The sequence below is a fragment of the Diplotaxodon limnothrissa genome, linkage group LG8 (assembly GCF_057381915.1).
Source record: "Diplotaxodon limnothrissa isolate DT_005_m linkage group LG8, D_limnothrissa_male_GT1.1, whole genome shotgun sequence".
Classification (NCBI taxonomy): domain Eukaryota; kingdom Metazoa; phylum Chordata; class Actinopteri; order Cichliformes; family Cichlidae; genus Diplotaxodon; species Diplotaxodon limnothrissa.
The window spans coordinates 20,605,659-20,629,138 of NC_140603.1; the positions used below are offsets into that span (position 1 = coordinate 20,605,659).

The 23,480-nt window shown below is 39.9% G+C and overlaps 1 protein-coding gene across 7 annotated transcripts in view; it reads right to left on the minus strand.

The window, feature by feature from the left end:
- Positions 1-23,480, minus strand: part of LOC146626816 (calcium-activated potassium channel subunit alpha-1a) — a 102,004-nt gene that overhangs the window by 16,512 nt on the left and 62,012 nt on the right. For 2 of the 7 annotated variants that reach the window (XM_085361466.1, XM_085361465.1), the window contains exons 10-21: positions 18,444-18,554; positions 18,232-18,337; positions 18,040-18,122; positions 15,719-15,788; positions 15,396-15,551; positions 15,089-15,198; positions 14,602-14,670; positions 14,058-14,144; positions 12,692-12,768; positions 10,276-10,449; positions 8,048-8,080; positions 4,697-4,790 (exon numbers count right to left, since the gene is read on the minus strand). In XM_085361466.1, coding sequence (XP_085217592.1) covers positions 4,697-4,790; positions 8,048-8,080; positions 10,276-10,449; positions 12,692-12,768; positions 14,058-14,144; positions 14,602-14,670; positions 15,089-15,198; positions 15,396-15,551; positions 15,719-15,788; positions 18,040-18,122; positions 18,232-18,337; positions 18,444-18,554 — 1,170 coding nt within the window. The remainder of the gene's footprint in view (positions 1-4,696; positions 4,791-8,047; positions 8,081-10,275; positions 10,450-12,691; positions 12,769-14,057; positions 14,145-14,601; positions 14,671-15,088; positions 15,199-15,395; positions 15,552-15,718; positions 15,789-18,039; positions 18,123-18,231; positions 18,338-18,443; positions 18,555-23,480) is intronic. The other 5 variants (XM_085361467.1, XM_085361472.1, XM_085361470.1 and 2 more) reach the window with 3 other exon arrangements.

The following is a 23,480-nucleotide window of genomic DNA, read 5'->3' on the forward strand; positions in this document are numbered from 1 at the left end:
TTCAGTTTGTCCTTGTGAAGATGACTGGTGAGGCAGAGCTCTGCCAGGATAGCTATCGCTCACTGTCAGCCATGACGGCCTGTCACTACCCTGCACTGCCAATTGCCTCAGCAGTTCTGTAACAGACATGACGTGTATGTCACGGCACTCCGATGTGACCAAACGCGTTATGACATCCCGCAGTTAGATGTGTCTTATGACCCATCAAGGAGCCCGTGGAAATGGTGTTAATTTCAGTGAGGTCGTCATTGCTAAGTTCCAGACAGGTCATGTTAGTTTGCTGGAACTAGAAGCGAACTGTCTCGTGGAAACGTGATCGCTTTTTTTTTTTTCCTCTTGCGTGGTTTGTTTCGTTAAACAGCGCAGAAGTGTCCGTGACTGTCACTTCTGTGTACTTCTAAAGATTCAAACTGATCAGCAGCATAATTCACTGCTTTATGATGACACGTTTGACAAGACTTCACACATCATTACCCCGAAACATAAGGCCAGGTGTTTTCTGGAGGAGCGTAATGACAGCTGAGAGAGCCATAAAGAAGAAGGCAGACATGCACATTATGTCGATCTTCTAATTCGGCAGCACTGCACTAGTTCTCTCTAACACAAGCACTAAGAGCAGGCAAAGTCTTTGAAAACCCGGCACATCATGAAAACTGACAAAGGCCTGCTCTTCAAAACCCACAGCCAATCTGTTGATCATTACTTATTTACAAAGGCCTTGAGGCCGCGGGTCCTGTAAAAACACATTTGATATAGTATACACCCAGATGTTTTTTTCTCTGCTTGTTGCAATGAAGTATCCCTTAGGCTACCACGGCGAATCCCTCTCTAGCGTGTAGGCAGCAGACGCTGCACGAAATATCACATCCACCTGTACTGCACAGTATTAGCATGGCAAGTAGATGGATTGGTTTGGTGTGTTGATTTTTTGCTGATAGCATTGGAAAAGCCTGGTTTTGCTTCCCAAGAGCCTGGAAATCACCTGGAGCAATTCAACTTTCAAACCACTTTGAACCAAATAAATAAAGGGCAAACGCCCACCTGGAAAAAACAGAGACCAGACATCAAAGGAAATGGTAATGTATGCATACTGACACTTTTAGTTATAATACAAAGCAATATTTTTTTTCCAGAAATAGTGAATGTTGCTGATCTGTACTGTATCTGATGGTATTAAACAATACAGACATATGTGGGTTTGAATTCCAAATGTCAAGCAGATCGCAGCCATATTAGCAGTGAGAACATAAAGTCATCTGTCAGGTTTAATTAAATTTCATTTGTGCTGTTGCACTTTGTATACATCAGGCTGCAGGTCTTCCCTGTTGCCTGGCTTCCTTATAACATTGCACTTAATGACAGTGACTACTATTATTATCGTCCCTCTAATGGGTTCTTGTTGAATAACAGTGTTATCTCCAGTCAAGATCAATACGCTACGATTTAATTTCACGAGACAAGATAAAAGCAAGGTAGCATTTGAATTCGCCTTTCATTGTGATGATACATATCATCTGTGGCCTTACGTGCTGAAAAGACCTCAGAGGGATCCGACAATGGATGAATAGCCTTGGGCTATCTATCCTTTAGAGCCCCTCTGACTGCCTGGTGCTGTCATTAGTGCCAGGCCTGTTTAAGAACTGTAGTCTGTGGGTGTCACATGAAACCTTGTGGCATAGAGCTCATCTCAGAGGCTGACATATTTTCCATGAAAAAAGGAGCGTAGAAAAATGTTCTTTCAGATGCTCTTTGTAATGCACTGCTTAATCCAACAAGTACTGGTTTTCTTCCTAAAGCACAGGTATCTGTACTTTCTTCATCAAAGCTTTGTTAAAGCTACATTAATGACTATATTTATGTCCCTAAGAGGTTAAATTGATATGTGTAATGTGAAAGAGATTATTTGATTATGCTTATAGTTATAAACCAACAAAGGATTATCACCTGACTGGAGATCCCTGCAGCGTATTTTTATACCGTCCGGCAAGTTGTTTTGGTTTCATTACTCTTATGATGAGCAGGAAGCTAGTCTGTATGTTACCCTCCCAACACTAAGCAACAAATATAATATATAGCTGTTCGATATAACGATATATATCGGATTACAATATAAAAACGTCTATCGTTTCATTTTAGATTATCGTTTCATTTCGTGGTGTCGCAAAATAAACTGTTTACGGCAATATTTTTTCATCGTTTTGATGGTCACTGTAGTGGCTATATTAATTTCTTAAAGTTCTCTCTTTCTCTTATATAACCACACTACGGACTGACAAGCGCCTGTTTTTATGCTGGTCTATAAAGCTCTGAATGGTTTAGGACCAAAATACATCAGTGACCTCCTGACCCAGTATGAACCATCCAGATCCCTCAGGTCATCTGGATCTGGTCTTTTATCAGTTCCCAGAGTCAGAACCAGACACGGAGAAGCTGCATTCAGCTTTTATGCTCCTTATATCTGGAACAAACTCCCAGAAAGCCTCAGATCAGCTGAAACACTCAGTTTATTTAAATCCAGGTTGAAGACTCACCTATTCTCAGCTGCATTTGAATAAAGCACCAAATCCACACTTTTAAGCTTAAATTTCAAAACTTACATTTAACTACTGATTTTATCTATTGTTCTGATTTTATCTGTTTTGATTTTATATACTGTTTTGTTTGTTTGTTAATTAGTTTGTTTGTTTGCTTGTTTTAATCAATTTTAAATCATGCTTTTTATTTGTTTTTGTTTCTAATGTCTCTGTAAAGCACTTTGAATCACCTTGTTGTTGAATTGTGCTATACAAATAAACTTGCCTTGCCTTATGCGTTGTGGTTAACAACAACGACGGTAACAGCGTCGCGTGTCCACTTGTTTATGTTCCACATAAACCTTTCACAATAAAGCTCAAGATCCTGTTGAGACTTTTCAAAATAAACTGAATCACGTGAAAGAGCAGATTATTTACGGATGAGAATTAAAAAAGAGCCGCCAGGTGCTAAAAAATAAACGTTAGACTCAAACGTTAGAACAGGCTTTTCCCCGCAGCACGCCGTGTAATAAATACTCACAAAGAAAACGGCGGCCGTTACAACTTATGTCTAAAAATGTATAGTTTCATGCATCGGTTAAAACACTTGACTCCAGCAACATGACGCACAGCTGGAAACACTTCCCGCAAGTCGAGCTGCCCGAGATTCACAGAATTTACAGAAAATGTTACATCTTTGTGATTTATATCGTTATCGAACGATAGAATTCTTATATCGGGATATGAGATTTTGGTCATATCGCACAGCCCTATAGCAAATATCAACAAAGTTAGCAGCTAGCTGCTGAACATCTTGGAATAGTTTGCTGGAAAATAGCCTTAAGATTTCCCTCGCCCAGAGACCCAAGTACAGCTAACAGGAGAGTAACTCTTTGAGTCATCAAGTGAATGCAAACAGTTTCTCTGTATTTACTAGTTGTGAATACAGGCAATCATTTTCCTACTCCTTAATCATAACCAGGTCATTGTGATTCCCATTGTGTCAGAACTGCTGGTGTCTCACAGATGCACACAACATGGCCTTTGGCATTGACGCAATGATGCAATGGATTCAGTTCAGCGGAGAGCTCTGGCACCCATTGTTCTAGGTCTAAAACTACCTAGAACTAATCAGAAAACCATAGAACACATGAAAGAAAGGTTGAAAGAAATCTGGACAATATGTGGGAGGACACGGGTCATAGAGAGAGGTTTGAAAGTGAGGAGCAGAATCTTGTAATGTATTGGTAAAGAACTCTGAACCATTGGAGCTGGATGAGGAGGGGTGTTATATAATTGGTGGACTTGATGCAGGTGATGATGTTTCCTGTCAAATTCGGTACCATTTGGAGCAGATTAAGATGTTCATTGAGGAAACCAGAGAGAACGACATGACAGGTGACCGGGGCATAAACAAGAACTTGTGTGTTGTGTTGAAAAAGGAAAGGGTATGGGCCGTCTTGTTGTCCTAATTGTTATGTAGGCTGAATGTGAGACATTATTGATGTAAATAATAGAGTATTATCCCTAATGACATAAAGACTTTTAACACTGGGGGAGGCATGGACTGAAGATCTGTGAAGGAAGCAAAAGGGTGTATTTTGGACAATAGTTCTTTGAACCAATGAGGATAACATGACTTGAATTGCTCTTTTAATTTAAGGTCATCATTTGTCATCTAGCAAGCAATAGCGTAGAGACAACGCTAAAGAACCCCTTTGGTGTCAAACCTGAAGGCATTAATTTTCAACATGTAGGGTTAATGTTGTGTTGAATGCATCAGGTGGCTGCCCCTCCGTGAGCCTGGTTCTGCCAGAGGTTTCTTCCTGTTAAAAGGGAGTTTTTCCTCCCCACTGTCGCCAAAGTGCTTGCTCATAGGGGGTCATATGATGGTTGGGCTTTTCTCTGTATCTACTATACAATATAAAGCGCCTTGAGGCGACTTTTGTTGTGATTTGGCGCTATATAAATAAAATTGAATTGAATTGATAAAGCATAGTTTAAACCAAGCCTAAACCTAACCAAGTAGTTTTTGTGTTTAAACTAAACCGAGCGGTGATTACAGTTTGTTGTGTTTTGTTGCCGTTTAACATTTGGCTATTAAAGAAGCTATCTGTATTTTTATGGTGAGGGAATTTATATGTGTAAAAACCCAAAGACAGATAGCTCCTTGTGGTACCTACCTCATAATCTTAGGTGAGGAGTTTGGAGAATTCCTCATGCCTCCATTACGTTGCTTTTTTTTGGGTGATAGTGCTGATTGTTGGTCCTCTTGAACTGCAACAAAATGCCAAAGAAACAGCATGATGGCGGGAAATGATCAGAAGTCGAGCAAAGATCCACACAGCAGGGACAACAAAAGAACAGCACAGCACAATTTGAGGTCAGTGAATTCAAAGAGATAATATACATACAGGGACAGAGTGGAAAGAGGTCGGGTGAACAAGATGGAGTGGGACAGGACAATTTAACCAGTGGGTAGCAGGAAACAGTCCAATGTTAGCATAATGCAGACAGGATACATTAGCACATCATTGGCATGGTTGTATATGGAGATGCAAACATGCAGTAGTGCCATTATCAACCATCATGCCATTTGCTGAAGTTTAATCTGGGAAGCTTTATTTACCATACGCACTAATCCATTGAACTGCTGTAATCCACCTGTCAACAGTTTTATCATTCAGATAATGTAGCACCACAAATAAGTTGAGGGCTGTTAAGAGGGCTGTGATTTCGTAATCATAGATTACTGTACTACAGATAGACCTAGACTCGCATCACTGTTGCTCACACTAATCACTCATGTTCTCATTTAATTAAGGTAATAACCTATAAATATTAAGCATCTAAGACTACAAGCAAAGGTGCTTTGAGTCAGTGTTGAATCCTGGATTTCTGGTCTTTGTTCGTCTTGAGAGTGGTGCCCTTGGCTTATACAATTAGGTTGGTCCTTGTGCCAGAGTGATTTATGTACAGCTGAGATGCCCTTTGGACATTGTCTTTATCACTTCAGCAAACTGCACTGAGCTCTTCATAGGGAACGAGTTATAACTTTTACCCCCGAGTAAAGTAATCAGGCAAATATTTTTACAAGCTAATATCGCAGCTGCAGAAAACAACTCTACTCTGTGGCAGTCGCTGGTAAAATAAATACAAGCAGCAAGAAAAGTGTTTCACTAATAGCACTTTAACAGCCATTGTTCACTGGGAAAAGATTGTTACAGGTCATGGAAAATACACTCGGGTACCTTATAACTGATGGTTCAAGCTGTGAACTGTTTCTTTCTTTTTAGTCTTTTCTGTCTTTCTTTCTTTTTTATACAAAGAAACTGCAATTGCTTTCATTAAAATTAATAAAGTCCCAAAGATCTTGCTCCTCCGCCGACGAACACATGATTTCAAGCACCGCTAGCATGTCGAAGACTGACAACATAATGGAAAACGTTGAAGAAGGGAGGGGGCTTTCCAGTCGAGAGGGATGCTCCAACACACTGGCCCTTCACATCTCGCTCGGCCTGTTCAATATTTAATGTTTCACAGCTGACAGCTGCACACACTGGGTCATTAGTAAGGAATGCTACACATGCAACCACTCCAGACTGGCAAGCACATGCTTTGGTTGTGCTGTTGTTGAGTGCAGGCCTGCCAAACACGCTGAGGGTAAGAGGGATGTGGGGGGATGTGGCCCTTACACTGCCTCTGACTGAGTGTGGCGTTACTGGAGTGACCGGGGTGGTATCTGTATTTCACCGGCAGGCTACGGGCTCGCTGGAGCCGGCTGACCTCTTCTGTCACCCCTGGCGGGCGGCCTACCTGGCCTGAGTCCTCGGAGCCCACGAAGCTCAGTCTCAGAGCAGAGGGCTCAGCGGGGGGCAGCAGGCTTCCCTTGCGGTTGTTTACCAAACGGACCGATAAAGCAGCAACTCCGCTACGGGGCCCCTTACAGACCTCACTGGCTGAGGTGTGGTTCAGTTTAGCTGACTTGTACCGATAAGGCTGGATTAAGGGACTGTTGTTTACTGCTAAATGAAGAGGAGTCAAAGTCAGCAGCTATACAATACTTATGTTTTTTTTCTTCAGGTGTTAGTTCACTCAAATCACAGAAAACACAGTTCCCCTCTTAATTCTTTGGATATCTGTCTCTTTGGGTAGTATTTGCAGAAGGTTTGAAGAGACAGTGCAAAACTAGGGAATAAAATTTCATTTGTGATGCTAAGAAACACTGAAAAACAAACTGACAAATGATATTACCGTGGTCTGGGATAATCTTCATACCATACCGAAGAATAGAAACAGCTCGTAGTGGATGCTGTAGAAACATAGCTGGCGTTTTTCTAATCTTATTTTAATGCCGTGAGAACCACGATAGGAAAAAAAAGCTAAAGTTATCTAAATGAGAAAGCAGAATATGGCACTTTCTTTATGATTTTAGCAAACTAATCCTTTAATTCTTGAAGCTAAACACAAGGTAGGATTTGATTTAAACTGACTTCCGTAAGACCAGCAGTGTGTATGTTAATTTGTGAATTTGTGACTCTTATCATAATTAAAGGACAGTCACTGGTTTAGGGGGGTAATTCTTTCTGGCACAAGAATGCTAATGGCTGAATAATTTAAAAAAAAGCTCATTTTTATTTAACACCACTTAACCACTTCCTGTAGCCACCAATGAAAAGCTGGATTTGACGTTTACTTTGATATTTATAATAAACATGAATTAATAAATATGCTTTCAGGTGTTTTAGCAATTGTTATGCTACCAGAACAAGGAGGTGACAGTGTGAATCAGCAGCCACTAGCTGCTACATGCAGTTTATGCCTGATGAAGGAGGGAGGAATGAATTCGATATACATTTTAATACTAGCGATATAATAGCGGTGAGGCTGGTAAAGATAAAAAGAGACAGAAGAGCTGTGTTTTCCTTAGTTCAAAAATGTCTGGGAGCTAAAACCGGAGAAGAGAGATGATTATTTCAACAGTCAGCTGTCTAGCAGATTATCCTTCCTGCTCCAGACCTCCACTATTCATCTGCCCCACGTCAAACATGCACAGCACTTCTCCAGGACAATGCAATGTGGCAGATTTGCTGCCTATCACAGATCCTGTTAAAGTGGACTACCCACTAGTTTCACACTCCTGTAAGCGTTGGACGAGAGCTGAGAGAGTTTAAGATCGGCTTTTTGCATTTTAATATGTTTTACTCAATTATGCGAGGCTGAAATGCTTTTCTTGCATACATTTAATTTGAATGTTTTTAAGTGATTTTGTCCAGACTTGGTTTATCCACAGTCATGGTGAAGATGCCATGAGTGTGCTGCTGAGCCGTAACTCATACCTAACACAAAGAATCAACTCAAAACTGTTTCCTAATGCTATGCATAAGACACACAGTCATGGATGATGATGATAGACTGGACAGTGAAATACAGCAGGTCAGGGACAGCTCAAATATTAATAGCTGACAATGCACAAATGGAGGGGTTAGACACAAGTGAGTCGAGAGAAAGAGAGAATGGAAATCAAAACTTACTTGATTTGATATATCCATTATAGCTATTTTTAGCTGAGAAAAATGCAGAGACGGATGAGAGGTTACAGAGAAGAACAGGTCGTAATGAGAGCAAATTATAAGTGACGACTGTGAACGGAAAGCTGAGGGATTTCTCTTGAAGGCACTTAAAAAAAATTGAGGCCGTGGAGACAACACGGACAAAGCAATGAGAAGTAAAACAGGTCGGTTAGAAATCTGATTTTCAGAGATGTGGGCAGTAATTTAAGAGTAGCTCGCTCTATGTTTGTAGTCATCTGCTAAATATCTACGGTGTCACTCTAAGCAGTGATTTGGCTATTTTCAAGTCAAAAGAGGACCAGATATCTTGGCTACCTTTAAGTTTAGATGAAAAGCTTCTTTACTCCCATTAAGAATTTAAGACTGAAATATTACCACGTTTGTGTGACTGATAATTATTTATTATTAGCAGTTATTTAGTATCAGTTATTATAGCTGCTCATATTTACCCTCCAGTGAAGGCTAAATGTAAGTTTAGCAGCATTAAGTGAATACTCAAGTGAGAAGCAGGTTTTTATATATCATATATTTTCAGCTTGACATGTTCAATCAAAAACACCTACAATAAACTCACCAGCGCACAAAACTTAAGAAGCGTTACTGTCTTATTTTTGCCTACCCATGCCTGAGACAACCTGCACAGATGTGTGTAACGTTCGGTGAGTCCCACACATGCTCATTAGTAACTTATTTCAACCCCTTGCTTACATTAAAGGTCACGCATTGAGCTTAAGGCAGGACAGTGACAGCAATGTTCAAACAGGGACTGTGCTGGTCCTGGCATCTGTCGCCTGCAATCGGAGGGCGCGAGCAGAGTCACAGGACTAACAGGCTAGCATCTGTCCCACAACGAGAGAAAAGGAGAGGGGCGGGGGCACTCGGCTGCCTGGTGGTTAGAAACTGTCAGGCTGAGTTTCATGACAACCGGTAGCACTCCAAAAATGAAAATGCAAACATAATTTCCACGTCAGGCCGCATAAGGCCTCGCTCCACGCATCTCCCGCACCGTGTCGACAGCAACTCTGGAGCTCTTGCTCGAGCTTTTCTAGCCAGGCCACGCTCACAGCACACAACCCTGGGAGACACACTGAGGGGTAAAAACGCCCAGACGTGTTCAGCTATACGAATGGTTTTTGATCAAGAGTCATTCACTAAAAATTTATGACAGTCTGCAATGTTTTCCAGCAAATTGTATCAATGCTCTGCAACCTCAGACACATTCTTCGTGCCTCCTGCGACACATCAGTACGATTTAACATACCCCCCTGGCTTAAAAAGGGAAATCACACTTGAATTAGGAATTCATATGCAGTTCAATTCTGTTAAAGTCCGCTTGTTAAACTCCAATATGATCCAGCACTCTTCTACCGTCTTTTATTCCTCTTATATTCCAACTCTACTGCTTTGTGTTCTCAATTTAATCACAAATCAGCAAAAACAACCAATAACTTTGTCTGCTTTGCAGATTTTTCCCCCAGTTCTTGTTCAAGCTGTTGATTATAATTTAATAAAACCCATATGTTAACCTCAATATGTACTGTAATAGTCATCATCACAATATCCCCTCAGGTGCTCTCAAGAGCATTATTTACTAAAAAAAGAAAAGAAAAATTAATCGTCGGAGACGTCTACATTTACAAATACCTCAAATCCTATCCTGTTCACCCATTTCTCCAGGGTACAGTGGTGAGATATTATTTGATATTATTTTTTTTAATGTTATGTTATGTCTCCAGTGACATCATTGTAAGATTTAGACAGTCCTATCAGAATAATTATTTGGGAAAATGCACAGTAACTGTGTATTGTGAGATTTTTTGCAGGGATGCACAGCTGTACATTGTTCATGGCTTTGACTTTTTTCTAATATATTTATGAGGTCACTGGAGGGAAACAAATACTGCTGTACGCAGCAAAAGGTTTGCATTAGTGACTGTCAATCTAATTTTAAACTACGTTTCAATTTGAATTCACGTTCTCTTGACAAAACACCAGCAAAACAATAGACCAGCATGCTTCACTGCAAAACGTAGCAACAGACAGAGAAGAGCGCCAAAAATCAGAAAGCTAAAACACCAAAGCATCTGTGACGGTGACAACATGGGTGCTTAAATTTGAAAGCACACAGAAGTAAAGACACACGGTGCATGTTACAACACTGAAGAGCACATGTCATGGCGACAACTTACAGGCACGTAAAGTGGCTGAGCAATCATTAACAGAGACAGCAGAGAGTGGGATGTCCCGTTGAGGGGAGTCCATGTTACAACGCACATTAACCGGCATGCAAGAGCAGTCCCGCTCTGAGCGACCGCAATCAAAACAACATGCCAGTTTCATTTTCTTGTAGGCAGGCTTCTTGGCTACAGTCAAGGGTTCATATGGGAGGAGAGGAAGAGCAGGTTAATGTTGAGGGTCATTCTGAGGGAAGAGGGGATAGAGGAAGAACAGGGCATGGAGGACGGCTGCTGCTGGGATGTACAAGATTAACCTTTGTTGTGCCGCTTACACTAGTATTGGCATCCTGTAAACCGACACCCTTTCCCCTCACGTGAACATGACCACGTGACCTCAAATATGGTTTCTTTAACCTTTTCAGACTTTTTGGAGACTTTTACCCAACAAAATCCTAATAATGCTAACACAGATTTAGCTTGTTTGGGCTTAGTGTCACTTTACTATGTGATGAAATGTTTTTCTATGTTCACTAATTAACTTGCTAATGAGCCAAGCATGAACATCAAATGGCAAATTTGGTCTTACAAAGGCCAATCTTGGCCCAAGGATAACATAAGTGGAAGTTAAAGACACATAATGCATGTTTAATTGGAATAAATAAAACATTTATATATGCACAATTTGATGATTTATAGCTTTTTTTTTTGCAGAAACCTTGGCTATGTGTCATGGATCTGGATTCTTCTCTTAGAGCCACTGAGTCATATGAAATATAAGGACAATAATATTTCATTTTACAGCTCTTAAATATTTACATTTGTTACTAATGCTTATTAAGAACAGGAGATGACAGAAATCTCCTAAACAAAAGACTAAAGGTGCTGGTATTTTACAAAAACAGTATCACTTCTACAAAAACCTGCAAGTGCCTTCAGAAAAGACAAAAAGAAAAAAAAAAAACACTTGAAAGCGTTTATAGTGCATAAAAGCACACATAAGTTAGATGATCCATATTCCATGACAGATTTGCTATTTTTTCCTGAAATATTTCTCCTAAAAGATATGCACACATCTCTGCGGATTACGTCACTTTAGTATGGATGCCAATTTTTTCCCATAATATAAAAAAGTGGTAAGGAGTAATAAGGATAAAGGTTTTCCAGTCTTCATCCCAGTCTGTTTCTCACTGTGGTCTTTGTGCAGGGGTCTTGTGCTTAATAAAGGGCAGCAGGGCCATCTGGTGGTGATGTGGTGAATTACTAACTCAAGTAGGCATGAAAGCTGCAGTGTTTACGTGTGAGCAAAAAAAAAAAAAATCTACTTCTGCTCTGGAATTTTTTTGCAAAATCTATACTGTTGCTAATTTCTTTTGAAAGCTATAAAATTCTATCAAAAGAACGAACAAAAAACAACGTGCACATGACAACAACAAGAGATCCAGGCAGCATCAACCATTGTACATGCAACATTTAGAGTACATTCAAACAGGTCACTTTAATCTGAGGTACACTAGCACGCTGTGTTTTTGAAGGGGAAACAAATCCACATTACTCACAATATATCACTATTAAGCAGATTTTTAAAGAAATGTGTGCCAAGTTCCCAAGCAGCAGGAAAAGAATACATCACATGTCAATGTTAGGTGTTAGCTTTAATACTAGAGACAAACTGTGGTTTATCCAAGCAGAAGAACATGTAGCACGCGATGTTTATAAGGTTTTAGAAACACGTGATCCGTCCAGGTACCTGTGGTGTTAACAGTCTCTCTGAATGCCTGTTAACATCACAAAGTTATCAACAGTGAACACAGCTACTATACAGAAAACAAACAAAATGCACATTTAGACTGAACTAAGAGGTCTACTATGTGTATTTATAAGAGCTGGGAATCACATGGAAAAGATAGCATGCTATAAACACTATGTAAGAGTGTGTCTGTTAGAAGAGACGTCAATCTGAAACACTCTGAAGGAATCAGTTCATCCAAATCCATCCAAAAAACATACATTTTGAAGGATATCTGAAACCTCAGCATGGAAAAACCAAAACTATTTGCATGATGAGAAAGTTGGAAAGCATTTTTTCATGTAATTTGGGGGAACTGACCCTTAAATGAGAGCAGGTATTCATCTCATACAGAGATCCAAACATGTAGTTCTACATGGGGAAACTGGAGTGCTTCAGTTTGTTTTGGCTGCAGAAAGAAATCTGATCTTTCTACATGCACAACTTACAAGGCTTCATTTCAAGGAATAATTAATGTAAGAAATAAGTGGTTGGGACAAATGGCTATGTATAGTAGGTCATGTAAATACGCTGTCACTCAGCTACTCGAATGCTAACTCATTATATTTCAGTTTCATCTGAGCAAAAAAATAATGGGATCAATCTAACTTAGATCTTGTGTTTGCATGCAATCACACTTACATTTCTTGCATCCACATTTCTTTATCCTTTTGGGATCAGTTATGTCATCGTGGCAGGCCTTACAATAAAACAGTGCCCTGCGGAAGAAAATCAAGAACAGCATGAGTGCTCAATAAATTGTTTACACATATTTTGTCTTTACTATGGCTGCACAACATCTGCAACAAGTCATTTTAATTTGTGTGCAATCAGTTTATTAACAAAAAATTAATGAAGCATCCAATGCATTTGTCAATGTTTAATGTGCCAAAAGTTGAGCAAAGAATGTGCAGCTCTATGAGAAGTTCAGGACCAGTTTTAAATTAAGCTTTGATATTTCATAAGGGCGCTGCAGTTTGTCTCATTCTGTGCCCTCATAAATCTTCTGATCCCCTCTGGCAGGTAACATCACCATCCAACCTCGACCATATGTACCTTTAATCTGTCTTTGAATGTTATCTTTGTCCAAGCAATGAGCAGATACAAGCTAACAGCCAACATTCCTCTTTGGCCTCAGCAGTGCAACTCAAGGATCCCTGAACTGCTGATAAATCACTTCAGTCTGGTCAATTAAACATGCAAAATATGGCATTTTTTCTAAGAGCAAACACAAAAGCCAATATACACTTACTGGCCGATTTGTTAGGTGCACCTGTTCAATTTCTCCTTAATGCAAATATCTAATCAGCAACTGCATGCATTTAGGCCTGAAGACATGGTTGGCCCTGCTAAAGTTCAAACTGAGCATAAGAAATGGGAAAGAATGTGACTTTGAATCTTGGTGTTGGTCCCAGATGGATGGATTTACTGTCCTACTGGGATTTTCCCACAGTCTAGGGTTTACAGAGAATGGTCTAAAAAGCTGTATGGCAGTTCTCTGAGAGAAAATGCCTTGTTGATGTCCGATATCAGAGTGGCCAGACTCCTTCAAGCTGGAAGGTGACAGCAAAGGTGCATCTAGCAGCCATTAGAAGCTCAAACCATCTCAAACTGCTTTCTTGAACAAGACAATGAGTTCAATCTACTCAAGTTGCCTTACGATTTCATCATGGACGTGTGACCAAGAAATCTGCAACAACCATGTCAACATGAGCCAAAATCTCTGAGGAATGTTTCCAGTCCCCTGTTGAGTCTATGCCATGAAGAATTCTGAAGGCAAAACAGGGTCTAACCTGGTACTAGAAAGGCGTTCCTAATAAAGTGAATGAGTATATTTGTAAGCTCTGGCAACATGTAGGTAATACTAACAAAACAAGCGTTTGCAATTTTCCTACATGTAATAGCTCAAGATACAGAAACCGTATGACATGCAGACCAACAAAGGCACTATTGCAGAAACAAGACTGGAATTTAATCAAACGATTGAATCTCAGGTCTCATTCATTACCTCTTTACTTCTTTGGCATCGCTGGCAATAAAGAAACCCAAGGTCCCCTCCTGCATTTTCACGTGGTTTCCAGGGTTTATCAGGGTGCTGTGAGGATTTGTAGACCAAAGATGTCAAAGCAGAAAGTTATATCACAGAATTTGCAAGGCTTTGCACTAATCACTGCGTCTGGCACACGCTGCAGGGATTAGTTTTCACAACTCATTTGGCAGGATAGCCCCTGTTTATTTAATTAAGTTGATGAAAGCAGATAGCACTTCAAAGAGTATAAATGAGCATCAGCGTGTTAGAGAAACTACTAAAACAAAGCTTCTGCTGTGCTCAAAGAAACCAACTGCCACCTTCCCCACTAATTTGTCACGATGTTATCGGAGAGCCCTGTGATGTCTGTGAATAAACCCATTTAGACATCAATTTAGACACATTGTGTAAAGCACTTGTGTTTGCAGTCAAACAGGGAAGCTGATTCACAGTAGCTGAAAGCAAATACTGACACCTGCGTATTAAAGTTTTTGCATGCATGAATTTTAATGCCCCGACTTACCTGCTTTCCCCTTGATCAGACTTGTACTCTATAGCTATCAGCAGCAGCTTTAGCTTCACATAGCAGAGTCTGTAAGGGGGAATAACAATATAATTAGACCTGAGGCACACTAAGTACTTTTAGTTTGAAATCTTCTTAGCTTAGGGTGCCACTTTCTTTTTTTCTTTTTAGAGGATGAGAACCTGTTTATCCCTAAATTATTTACACTTAGATTTAGGTTTACACTTTCAAATATTTTAATATGGAATAAATATGGGATTTGACAGCCTATAAAGTATGGAGCCCTTATGTGAACGCCATGTGCTTCCTCTCTATAACTAATTTAACCTACCATCTCCAGAAGCCTGGTTAATAAATACTTACATAACAATTATCTTTGGATCTTTAAATTCTAATGACTGCAGTTTAAACATCTAAATTACTTGCATCCAGGAATGACAAAGTACCAAAAAAAGGGGGTAAAATAAAATGTTTTAGTTTTACGTACTCGCAAATTACTGGGAAGGACAGACCCACAAAGGCACTGGACAGGTACTCTGTGTACATTTCATTGGCTACTCCTTCAAGGTAATACTTCTGCCATGTATCCTCCTCAATCTACAACAAAATAAAGAAGGTTATACAAAAATATAAAAAGGTGCAAGTTTAAGATCATCACCACCCGCTCACCAGATGCTGCATACGGGCCTCATCTGGGATAACCATTATTATCTATTCAGACTTTGTTTCTTGGCCAACTTTATTTTTGAACTTAATCCAGTGAGCACAGATGGATCAGTGTTAGTTGCAGCTACCTTGATGAAGGACCTCATGGAGAAAAGGTTGGCCAGCATGGTCGAGAGGCCCTGAGCCAGGCAGCTCTGGGCGATGAATCCGAGCTTGAGTTCTGCAAGGCAAATGGCGTCATCTCCCTCCTTCCAGTTCCAGCTTGGGATGTTCAAAAGGTGGGCCTGAGGGGAAGAGGAAAAGGAAGTCAGGCTACAAGGTGCATGCTGTTAGAAACTAAGACAGACAAATGATTCAGTGATGAGATCTTTTCAACATATACTGAAACGTAACTAACTATAACGGAGTAACTAAGTGACTCCAGCAGGCTTTATAGTTGATTAATACAAACCTTATTGTGGTACTGCAACATTTGAGTGATTATCCTGATCTTTGGGTGGTAGTTCTTGATAGATATTACTCTGATAAAGGACAAAAAGAAAGCAATATAAGAATATCTGCAGCGCTTTCAAAAGTTACACAGATTTTTAAAAAAAAAATCTGATTCACTCTCTTTTTATAGAAATTAAGTATCGTAGTCGACTGTATGCTTTTAACAATTTTAAGTTTGCATTTTATTTTATAGTTTAATATTTTAAACTAAAGGCTCAAGAAAATAGAACAAGAGAGTTGCATAGTAACATATTCCTAGATCCAGCTACAAAATGCTGACTTTCTCTCTGTCTGGGAAGAACTGATGTCAATTTGACCATTACCAGTTCAGCCTGTTCTCCGAATTTACAAACCTACAACTTCTACCAAAAAATAAATAAATCAACCTGGAAAAAGTACCATTGTCAACAATTTCAAATTACTATTCAACCAAATGAGACGTACATACAGAATCTCTCACTGGATAACGGCAAGAGGGTTTTTTTTTGAAGTCATAGGGAAGTTGACCTTTAAACCTTTGGATATAAAATGTCACTCTTAGACATTTGTGTGCAGTCATACTCTGCCCAAGCACACAAAAAAGTCCGTTTTTGGCTGGCAGCAAGTTATTTAACCACAGTTGTGAGTAGTTTCTCTTTTCCTAAACCGCATTATTAGCCTAACTAAATGTGGGTTAAGAACGGTCCAGTGCATTATCAAATATACCATCATCGTTAAGGAAGAAATGTGGTTGGAAAACAAAAGAAACCCAAAACTTTATCTACTTGAATTTGATAAGGGAAACAAACATCTGGTGAAATCAAATGGTAAGAAAACAACAGTAAATCTCACGAGTATGTTTAATAGTGAAAATAGCAAAGTGAAGAGAATTCTCTCAGAGACATTGGGACTAAACAGCTGAGTAGCCTTTAAAAAACAATCAGTGAGGATGATTGTTGGACGCTGGAGCAATGGAAAAAGGTCATTTACCATGTTCCAGGATGATCAGCCCATCAGAGAAAGAAGAGAGGTGGCAAAAGTTGTGTTGGGGTGATCCCAACATGCCTAGTGTCCTAGGGTTTTTTTGCCTTTTGAATTTGGAGCTTTTGCATTAATATTTGGATTCATATATTTATTGTGTTTCGAGTTCTTTTCATTGTTGTTTTCCTTTGAGTAGCACATAATATCTGGTTGTTTTCTTTATGACTAGATTCTCAGTTTAGTTTTATCTTTAATACCTTTTAATCTAGTTTCTGTTTCTCGTTATAGTTTATATTTAATTCCTTAAGTGTCATATCATCCCACTGTCACTGTGTCCTTTTGTTTCTTGCTGTTAAGTCTATGTTTTAGGTCTTCCTGTTTTCTTTCAGTAGAATTCTTTCAGTGAATTTTTGGATTCGTTTATTCTCTGTTCTGGATTTTTGATGGACTTTCCTTACTCCACTTAAATAAAAGTTATTTTTGTTATTTATTAAGAGCCACATCGAGTCCTGCATTTGGGTCCTTCTGCCAACACCTTCTGTATGCCTACCGTACACGCCTGTGGGGACAGTGTTATGATCTGGGGTTGCTTCACTTGGTTGCGTCTACATTCAGCAATGTTGCGTGCCCAAAACATGGTCCGGCACGAGACATCATTTTAATACACGGAGTGGTCACCATAGAGTTCAAGGAGAAGGGGACCTTTGACTGTTTGACCACAAAATACAAATCATTTCCTTTGAGTCCTAGTGGACATTTGTGACAAATGAATAAATTTCATGTCCAGGAGAACATATGGGAGAGATGCACAGACAGACAAGACAGCTCTACTATAATGATTATGTATTAATCACACAGTGTTTAGATTAGAATCAAGCTGTGATGATTTCTGCAGCACATTTTAAACGTCTTAACCCTTTTAGATGGAAAAGAAATGTCACATAATGACTCTCCGACTTTTTATAGCTGAGCAATTTAATCTTCAGTGGAAAACCTCCAATCCTCAGACTTCATTATCGAACAGAGCTATTAATAATACAATTTTATTAACCAAATTTTATCTGCCTTGCCCTAAAACAGACTGTTCCCATCACTTTTAAAATATGTTGTACTCTCATATATTATCCACTTGATAATCCCTTAAACCCATAAAAATAAGTGCAGTTTCCACATCCAAAACTACGACTCAATCCACTCCGAAAATGTCTTTTTCTCTCAGAATCCAGCTGAATGTGATTGTTCATAAAACAAATTGAATAAACAATGCAAGCAGGAAAACATAAATCATAAATTATAAACATAAATTTGGTTATGCAGTACCTCATGATGTTGGATGCATCCTCGGCATCGGGGTCAGCGCAGTATTTGTTGGCTAAGATCAAGCAGGCGTCAGCTGATTCAATCTAAAACAAAATTGCAAATTGCAAAGACAAAAATGAACAATCACATCAAGTATTCAGTCAGACGATAACCAACAGTATTACAGAGGAAGAAGTATTGACAGTCAGGTACCTTGACTCTGGCCAGGTCGTGTGGATTTAGGACAGATCCTTGGTAAAACTCTACCTGGGTGAAGTGGCGCTTGAACAAGGCTTCCAGCTCAAGATTAGGGGAAATACTGAGAGACAAAAAACAAACACTCTTAAATCAGAGAACTCTCTAATCTCCTAAAGTTTAGTTTTTTCCTCTTAAACAATGACATTTGCACAAAGTTTTGTACTTACTTATGGAGAAAAACAATTTCTACATTGACATCATCCCTGTCCTTGTGTAGGAAGTCTTTTAGAAAGTTGGATACACTTTCAAGTGTTATGTGACCACAAACCACGATGTGCCTAGAGAAAGGAAGTGCAGAACCATGAGGAAACTCAGAACAAAAGCACACATCTTTCATCTTTTCCATCTTCATCTTTGAGCTGAAATCAAAAGGTAAATGTGAGACGAGGGGCCTGTAACGGACATTTAGGTCAGTGATTTAGAATCTGTGATAAAAACTACGATAGAGGAGGGATGAAATCCAGAGAGCTCTCTGGATTTCAGTATCAGATTATAAAGGATCAGTTTACTTAGAGGAAGATTATGAAATGAGCGCACAGTCTATGTCGATCCCTACATATCATAAACCCTTTATATAAAGAACCCAGTTCAGATTTTTTTTCCATCTGTGCTTAAAATATCTTTATTAATTAAATTATTCTGTGTAAATTATTTTGTCTTTTGCACCGATTTGCAATAACAGTCACAGCTGGAAATACTGCAGTGGTTCTTAAAGTACAAAATACGCATCAGTATCACTTATTTTCTAATAATCTAGAGTAACAATAAGTAACTCAAAGAAAAACACATACTTTCCCGTAAGAAACAAAAAAAGCAATGATGCCGACAATTTTACCGAGCTTTTAAAATCACCACAATAATAAGAAAAATATTTTTAAAAAATTGTAATAAATGCAAAATAAGCATGATGTGATACTTTTTCTTCTCAATTTATAAACTGCGATTTTAAATTAAAAATGAAAAAAGCACAAGAAGCATATACTTGGTTTAAGAAAACTTCCCAAACCAAGTCTGGTTTCTTTCAAATCGTACCAAAAGCATGCTACCAGAAACCACGACTTTAAACTCTGAGGCATCTAGCAGAATCTCCCTGTCTTTAGGCTAGATCTTATGGCTAAAAAGGTGTTGAAGGAGTAGTTTGGCATTTTGGAGAATACGCTTATTTACTTTCATATCAAAAGAAATATGCCATCATACAATTTGCTTGCCTTCTCCTTAGCTGGGGAAACCAGCAGCCCTGGCTCTAGTTTGAGTTGAAGAAATCAGCACCTCTCAAACTGCTTAAAAAAATGTATTAATTAATTAAACAAATTCATACTGGCTGTAGTTTTTTGTTCGTTTGTTTTTTTCAGAAGGCATTGTGTACTTGCGTGTATTTTTGAGCTGCAATAACATCATTTGTTTTTAATTCTGGTAATTGACGCCTTGATTTTGTGTTCTTTAATTCAATACGTAGTATTATTAGTTAGTGGTACACAATAGCATTCTCTGTTTTAATAAAAAATAACAAAAAACAAGCTCAAATGTAGAATTTTGTGGGCAAGGACAAGAGCTCAGGGTTTTCAATAAAGCACGGGGTACTTGGCTCCGTTCAAATCCGACCTCTCTTAATTAGGAGGAGAACAGAAACACAGCGGTGAGCCTCGGGGTGCCCGAAACTTTCTCCTTTGGAAACAGGAACTGCACTGATTTATACTGCTGTCAGATGGACTGATGGACTGCACCACGCCCTCCATGTATCACTTGCTGGAAAGCACATCGGCTCCATCTCCACTGCACTCAGACAGTAACGCATTTTCCGAGTTGCTCTCACTTGTCTTCATTCTTTTCATATTTGTTGGTATTATAAGCAATAGCGCAACAATAAAAACTGCTGCAGAAGTGCAGGCTATAAATTCAGAAGTATAACTTGGTTTTCTGGCTATGTAAGAACATTTACATTTATTGTTATTAAGTATAAATTTATCCTTTTTCATGTATTTTATTTTTTTAGTTTGTTTATGAAAACTATTTTGTTTACTTTATTCTTGAGGCAGTCCTTCTGAAGTAACCATCAGGAAATGTGTTTTGTTTTTGGCATTTCCTCTCTGTAGCACAAACAGGTGCTACAGCTTAAGAAACGTGGTGCAGCTGCATCAATTCAAACTTAGTGCTGGAAGGCTTTATAACCCACTGCCATGTAAGGCTAGCTGTTTTGGAACTTCACTTAATGTGGTGGACCCTCCACACCACTGTGCAATAAGACTGAAAGTGTGTATGGCCTTTATATTGGATGAGGATTTCCTCATCCACACAGGGCCAAAGTGGAAAAAGGAATGAGCTGCCCTACTGCTTACTCAAGGCCAGATCATATTAGCAAAACTGGAGTGCCACACAGTGGGTGCCTCATGCACACCACAAACTACTTGACCTATCACAGAATAGGCCCAGATACTTCTTGCAACCTGGGTAGCTTCATATTTAAGACAAAAAAACAAAAGCACTGTATGTTTTTATTTATTTAAAGGAGACTTATTAAGCTTTTCCTAGTTATTTGTCATATTGTTGCAAAGTTGGATGCTGATGATAAAGGTGGGCAAAGTTTCAAAGGTCAGCATACCGGTATGTGTAATATGTGACACAAAAGCTCAGTTTTTCAGACTATTACAAATATTTCACACAGTGTTTTTTTTTTTACTTTTCATTCTGCATGAAGTCATTGAGAGATCTTTAATATGGTCATCTTGGGCACAAAGCTCTAGCTGTGAACATAGAGCTAAAACAGTCTACTTTAGCTAACAAATCAACTGCGGAGCTGCACCAATGACCAATGCCACATAAATGAGAATTTGAACTATGAATCATGCAAAAAGTCCAATAATAAAAAACATGGGACAAGAAATGAATGTAAGAGTTCCCTTTTAACTTGAGGCAAGAAAGCTAATAAGAATGTTCCCCAAACTGCCAAAGCATATCTTTTAAACTTCGCCTTCAGGGTGTAGGTCAGACTGAAGATTAAGGCCAAGACTGTTGAAATAGCAAAGCATGGAAACATCACAAGTGGAGCAGGGCAATCAAAGTGTTTCCAGGCATACAAAAACTGATCTTAGCAAAAATCACTATGAAGCATGAAGCAATGGTACACGACAAAATGTATGACTTTAGCATTTTCTTCAGTGCTGAAAATGCAGGTGAGCTAAAGTATATGATTTTCTCAGAATTACTCATTGATGCCTAAATGGCTGTCCTTCAACCGAATTATATTATTACTGTATGTTATTATATAATGATAGAACTTTTAAAAATCATAATTATTTCTCACTGTGTGTCCTTGACATCCATATTGGTCTTTCTGTATTATGTTAAGTTAGCTCCAATGTAATTTGTTTTTCTCGTTTTATCTTATTAAGACTGTTTGTCTGACATGAATTGGAGTTTGAGTGATGAAGGAGAGGATGGGTGAACAAAATGTAAAAAAAAAAGAGAGAATAATGGAAACACTTGATTAACAAACACACATTTGGCGCACACACACTAACAGTAAGCAGCCTAATTACATCAAAAATAACCAGGATTTTCTCACAGTAAAATGATCAATCATGACAAAACTGTGAAATCTGGAAAGAAGGAAATTGTTCCCACTGTTTTGTTCAGAAATAAAAACATTTTAATGTTCCTTTTAACTGGGTTGCAACCATATTAGTTAGTCTGTTCCCTAGCAACCTCTAATGTAAGTAACTATTTGTATTGGGGAGGAGAGTCTGTGCATAACAATACCAGTAAAACCTTTAGTCATATCAATCTAGTTAAGCAACATTACTCAAAGTAAAGCATAACTTAGAAAATAGATGAAAATAGTGATTTCCATCCATCCATCTTCATCCGCTTTATCCGGGGCCGGGTCGCGGGGGCAGCAGCCTAAGCAAAGAGGCCCAGACTTCCCTCTCCCCAGCCACCTCCTCCAGCTTATCCGGGGGAATACCAAGGCGTTCCCAGGCCAGCCGAGAGATATAATCTCTCCAGCGTGTCCTGGGTCTGCCCCGGGGCCTCCTCCCAGTGGGACATGCCTGGAACACCTCACCCAGGAGGCGCCCAGGGGGCATCCTTGTCAGATGCCCGAACCACCTCAGCTGGCTCCTTTCGATGTGGAGCAGCAGCTGCTCTACTCTGAGTCCCTCCCGGATGGCCGAACTTCTCACCCTATCTCTAAGGGAGAGGCCAGCCACCCTTCGGAGGAAGCTCATTTCTGCCGCTTGTATCCGCGATCTCGTTCTTTCGGTCACTACCCACAGCTCGTGGCCATAGGTGAGGGTAGGGACGTAGATCGACCGGTAAATTGAGAGCTTCGCTTTTACACTCAGCTCCCTCGTCACCACGACGGACCGGTGCAGCGTCCGCATTACTGCAGCTGCAGCCCCAATCCGTCTGTCGATCTCCGGCTCCCTTCTCCCATCACTCGCGAACAAGACCCCGAGATACTTGAACTCCTCCACTTGGGGCAGGAACTCATCCCCGACCCGGAGTGGGCACTCCACCCTTTTCCGGCTGAGAACCATGGCCTCAGATTTGGAGGTGCTGATCCTCATTCCCGCTGCTTCACACTCGGCTGCGAACCGTTCCAGTGCGAGCTGGAGGCCCTCACCCGATGAAGCCAACAGAACCACATCATCTGCAAAAATCAGAGATGAGATTCTGAGGCCACCAAAGCGAAAGCCCTCCGCCACTTGGCTGCGCCTAGAAATCCTGTCCATAAAAATTATGAACAGAACCGGAGACAAAGGGCAGCCCTGGCGAAGCCCATCACCCACCGGGAACGAGTCCGACTTATTGCCGGCAATGCGAACCAAGCTCTTGCAACGGTTATATAGGGATCGAATGGCCCATAGCAATGGGCCAGACACCCCATATTCCCGCAACACCTCGCACAGGACACCCCGAGGGACACGGTCGAATGCCTTCTCCAAGTCCACAAAACACATGTAGACTGGTTGGGCAAACTCCCATGCACCCTCAAGTATCCTGGAGAGGATAAAGAGCTGGTCCAGTGTTCCGCGACCAGGACGAAAACCGCATTGTTCCTCCTGTATCCGAGGTTCGACTAACGGACGAACTCTCCTTTCCAGCACCTTGGCATAGACTTTCCCAGGGAGGCTGAGGCTGATTTATTAATCACTATTTAACCTAGCTATGGAAAACATGAACTTCTGATTGGCTACAGCCGTCCA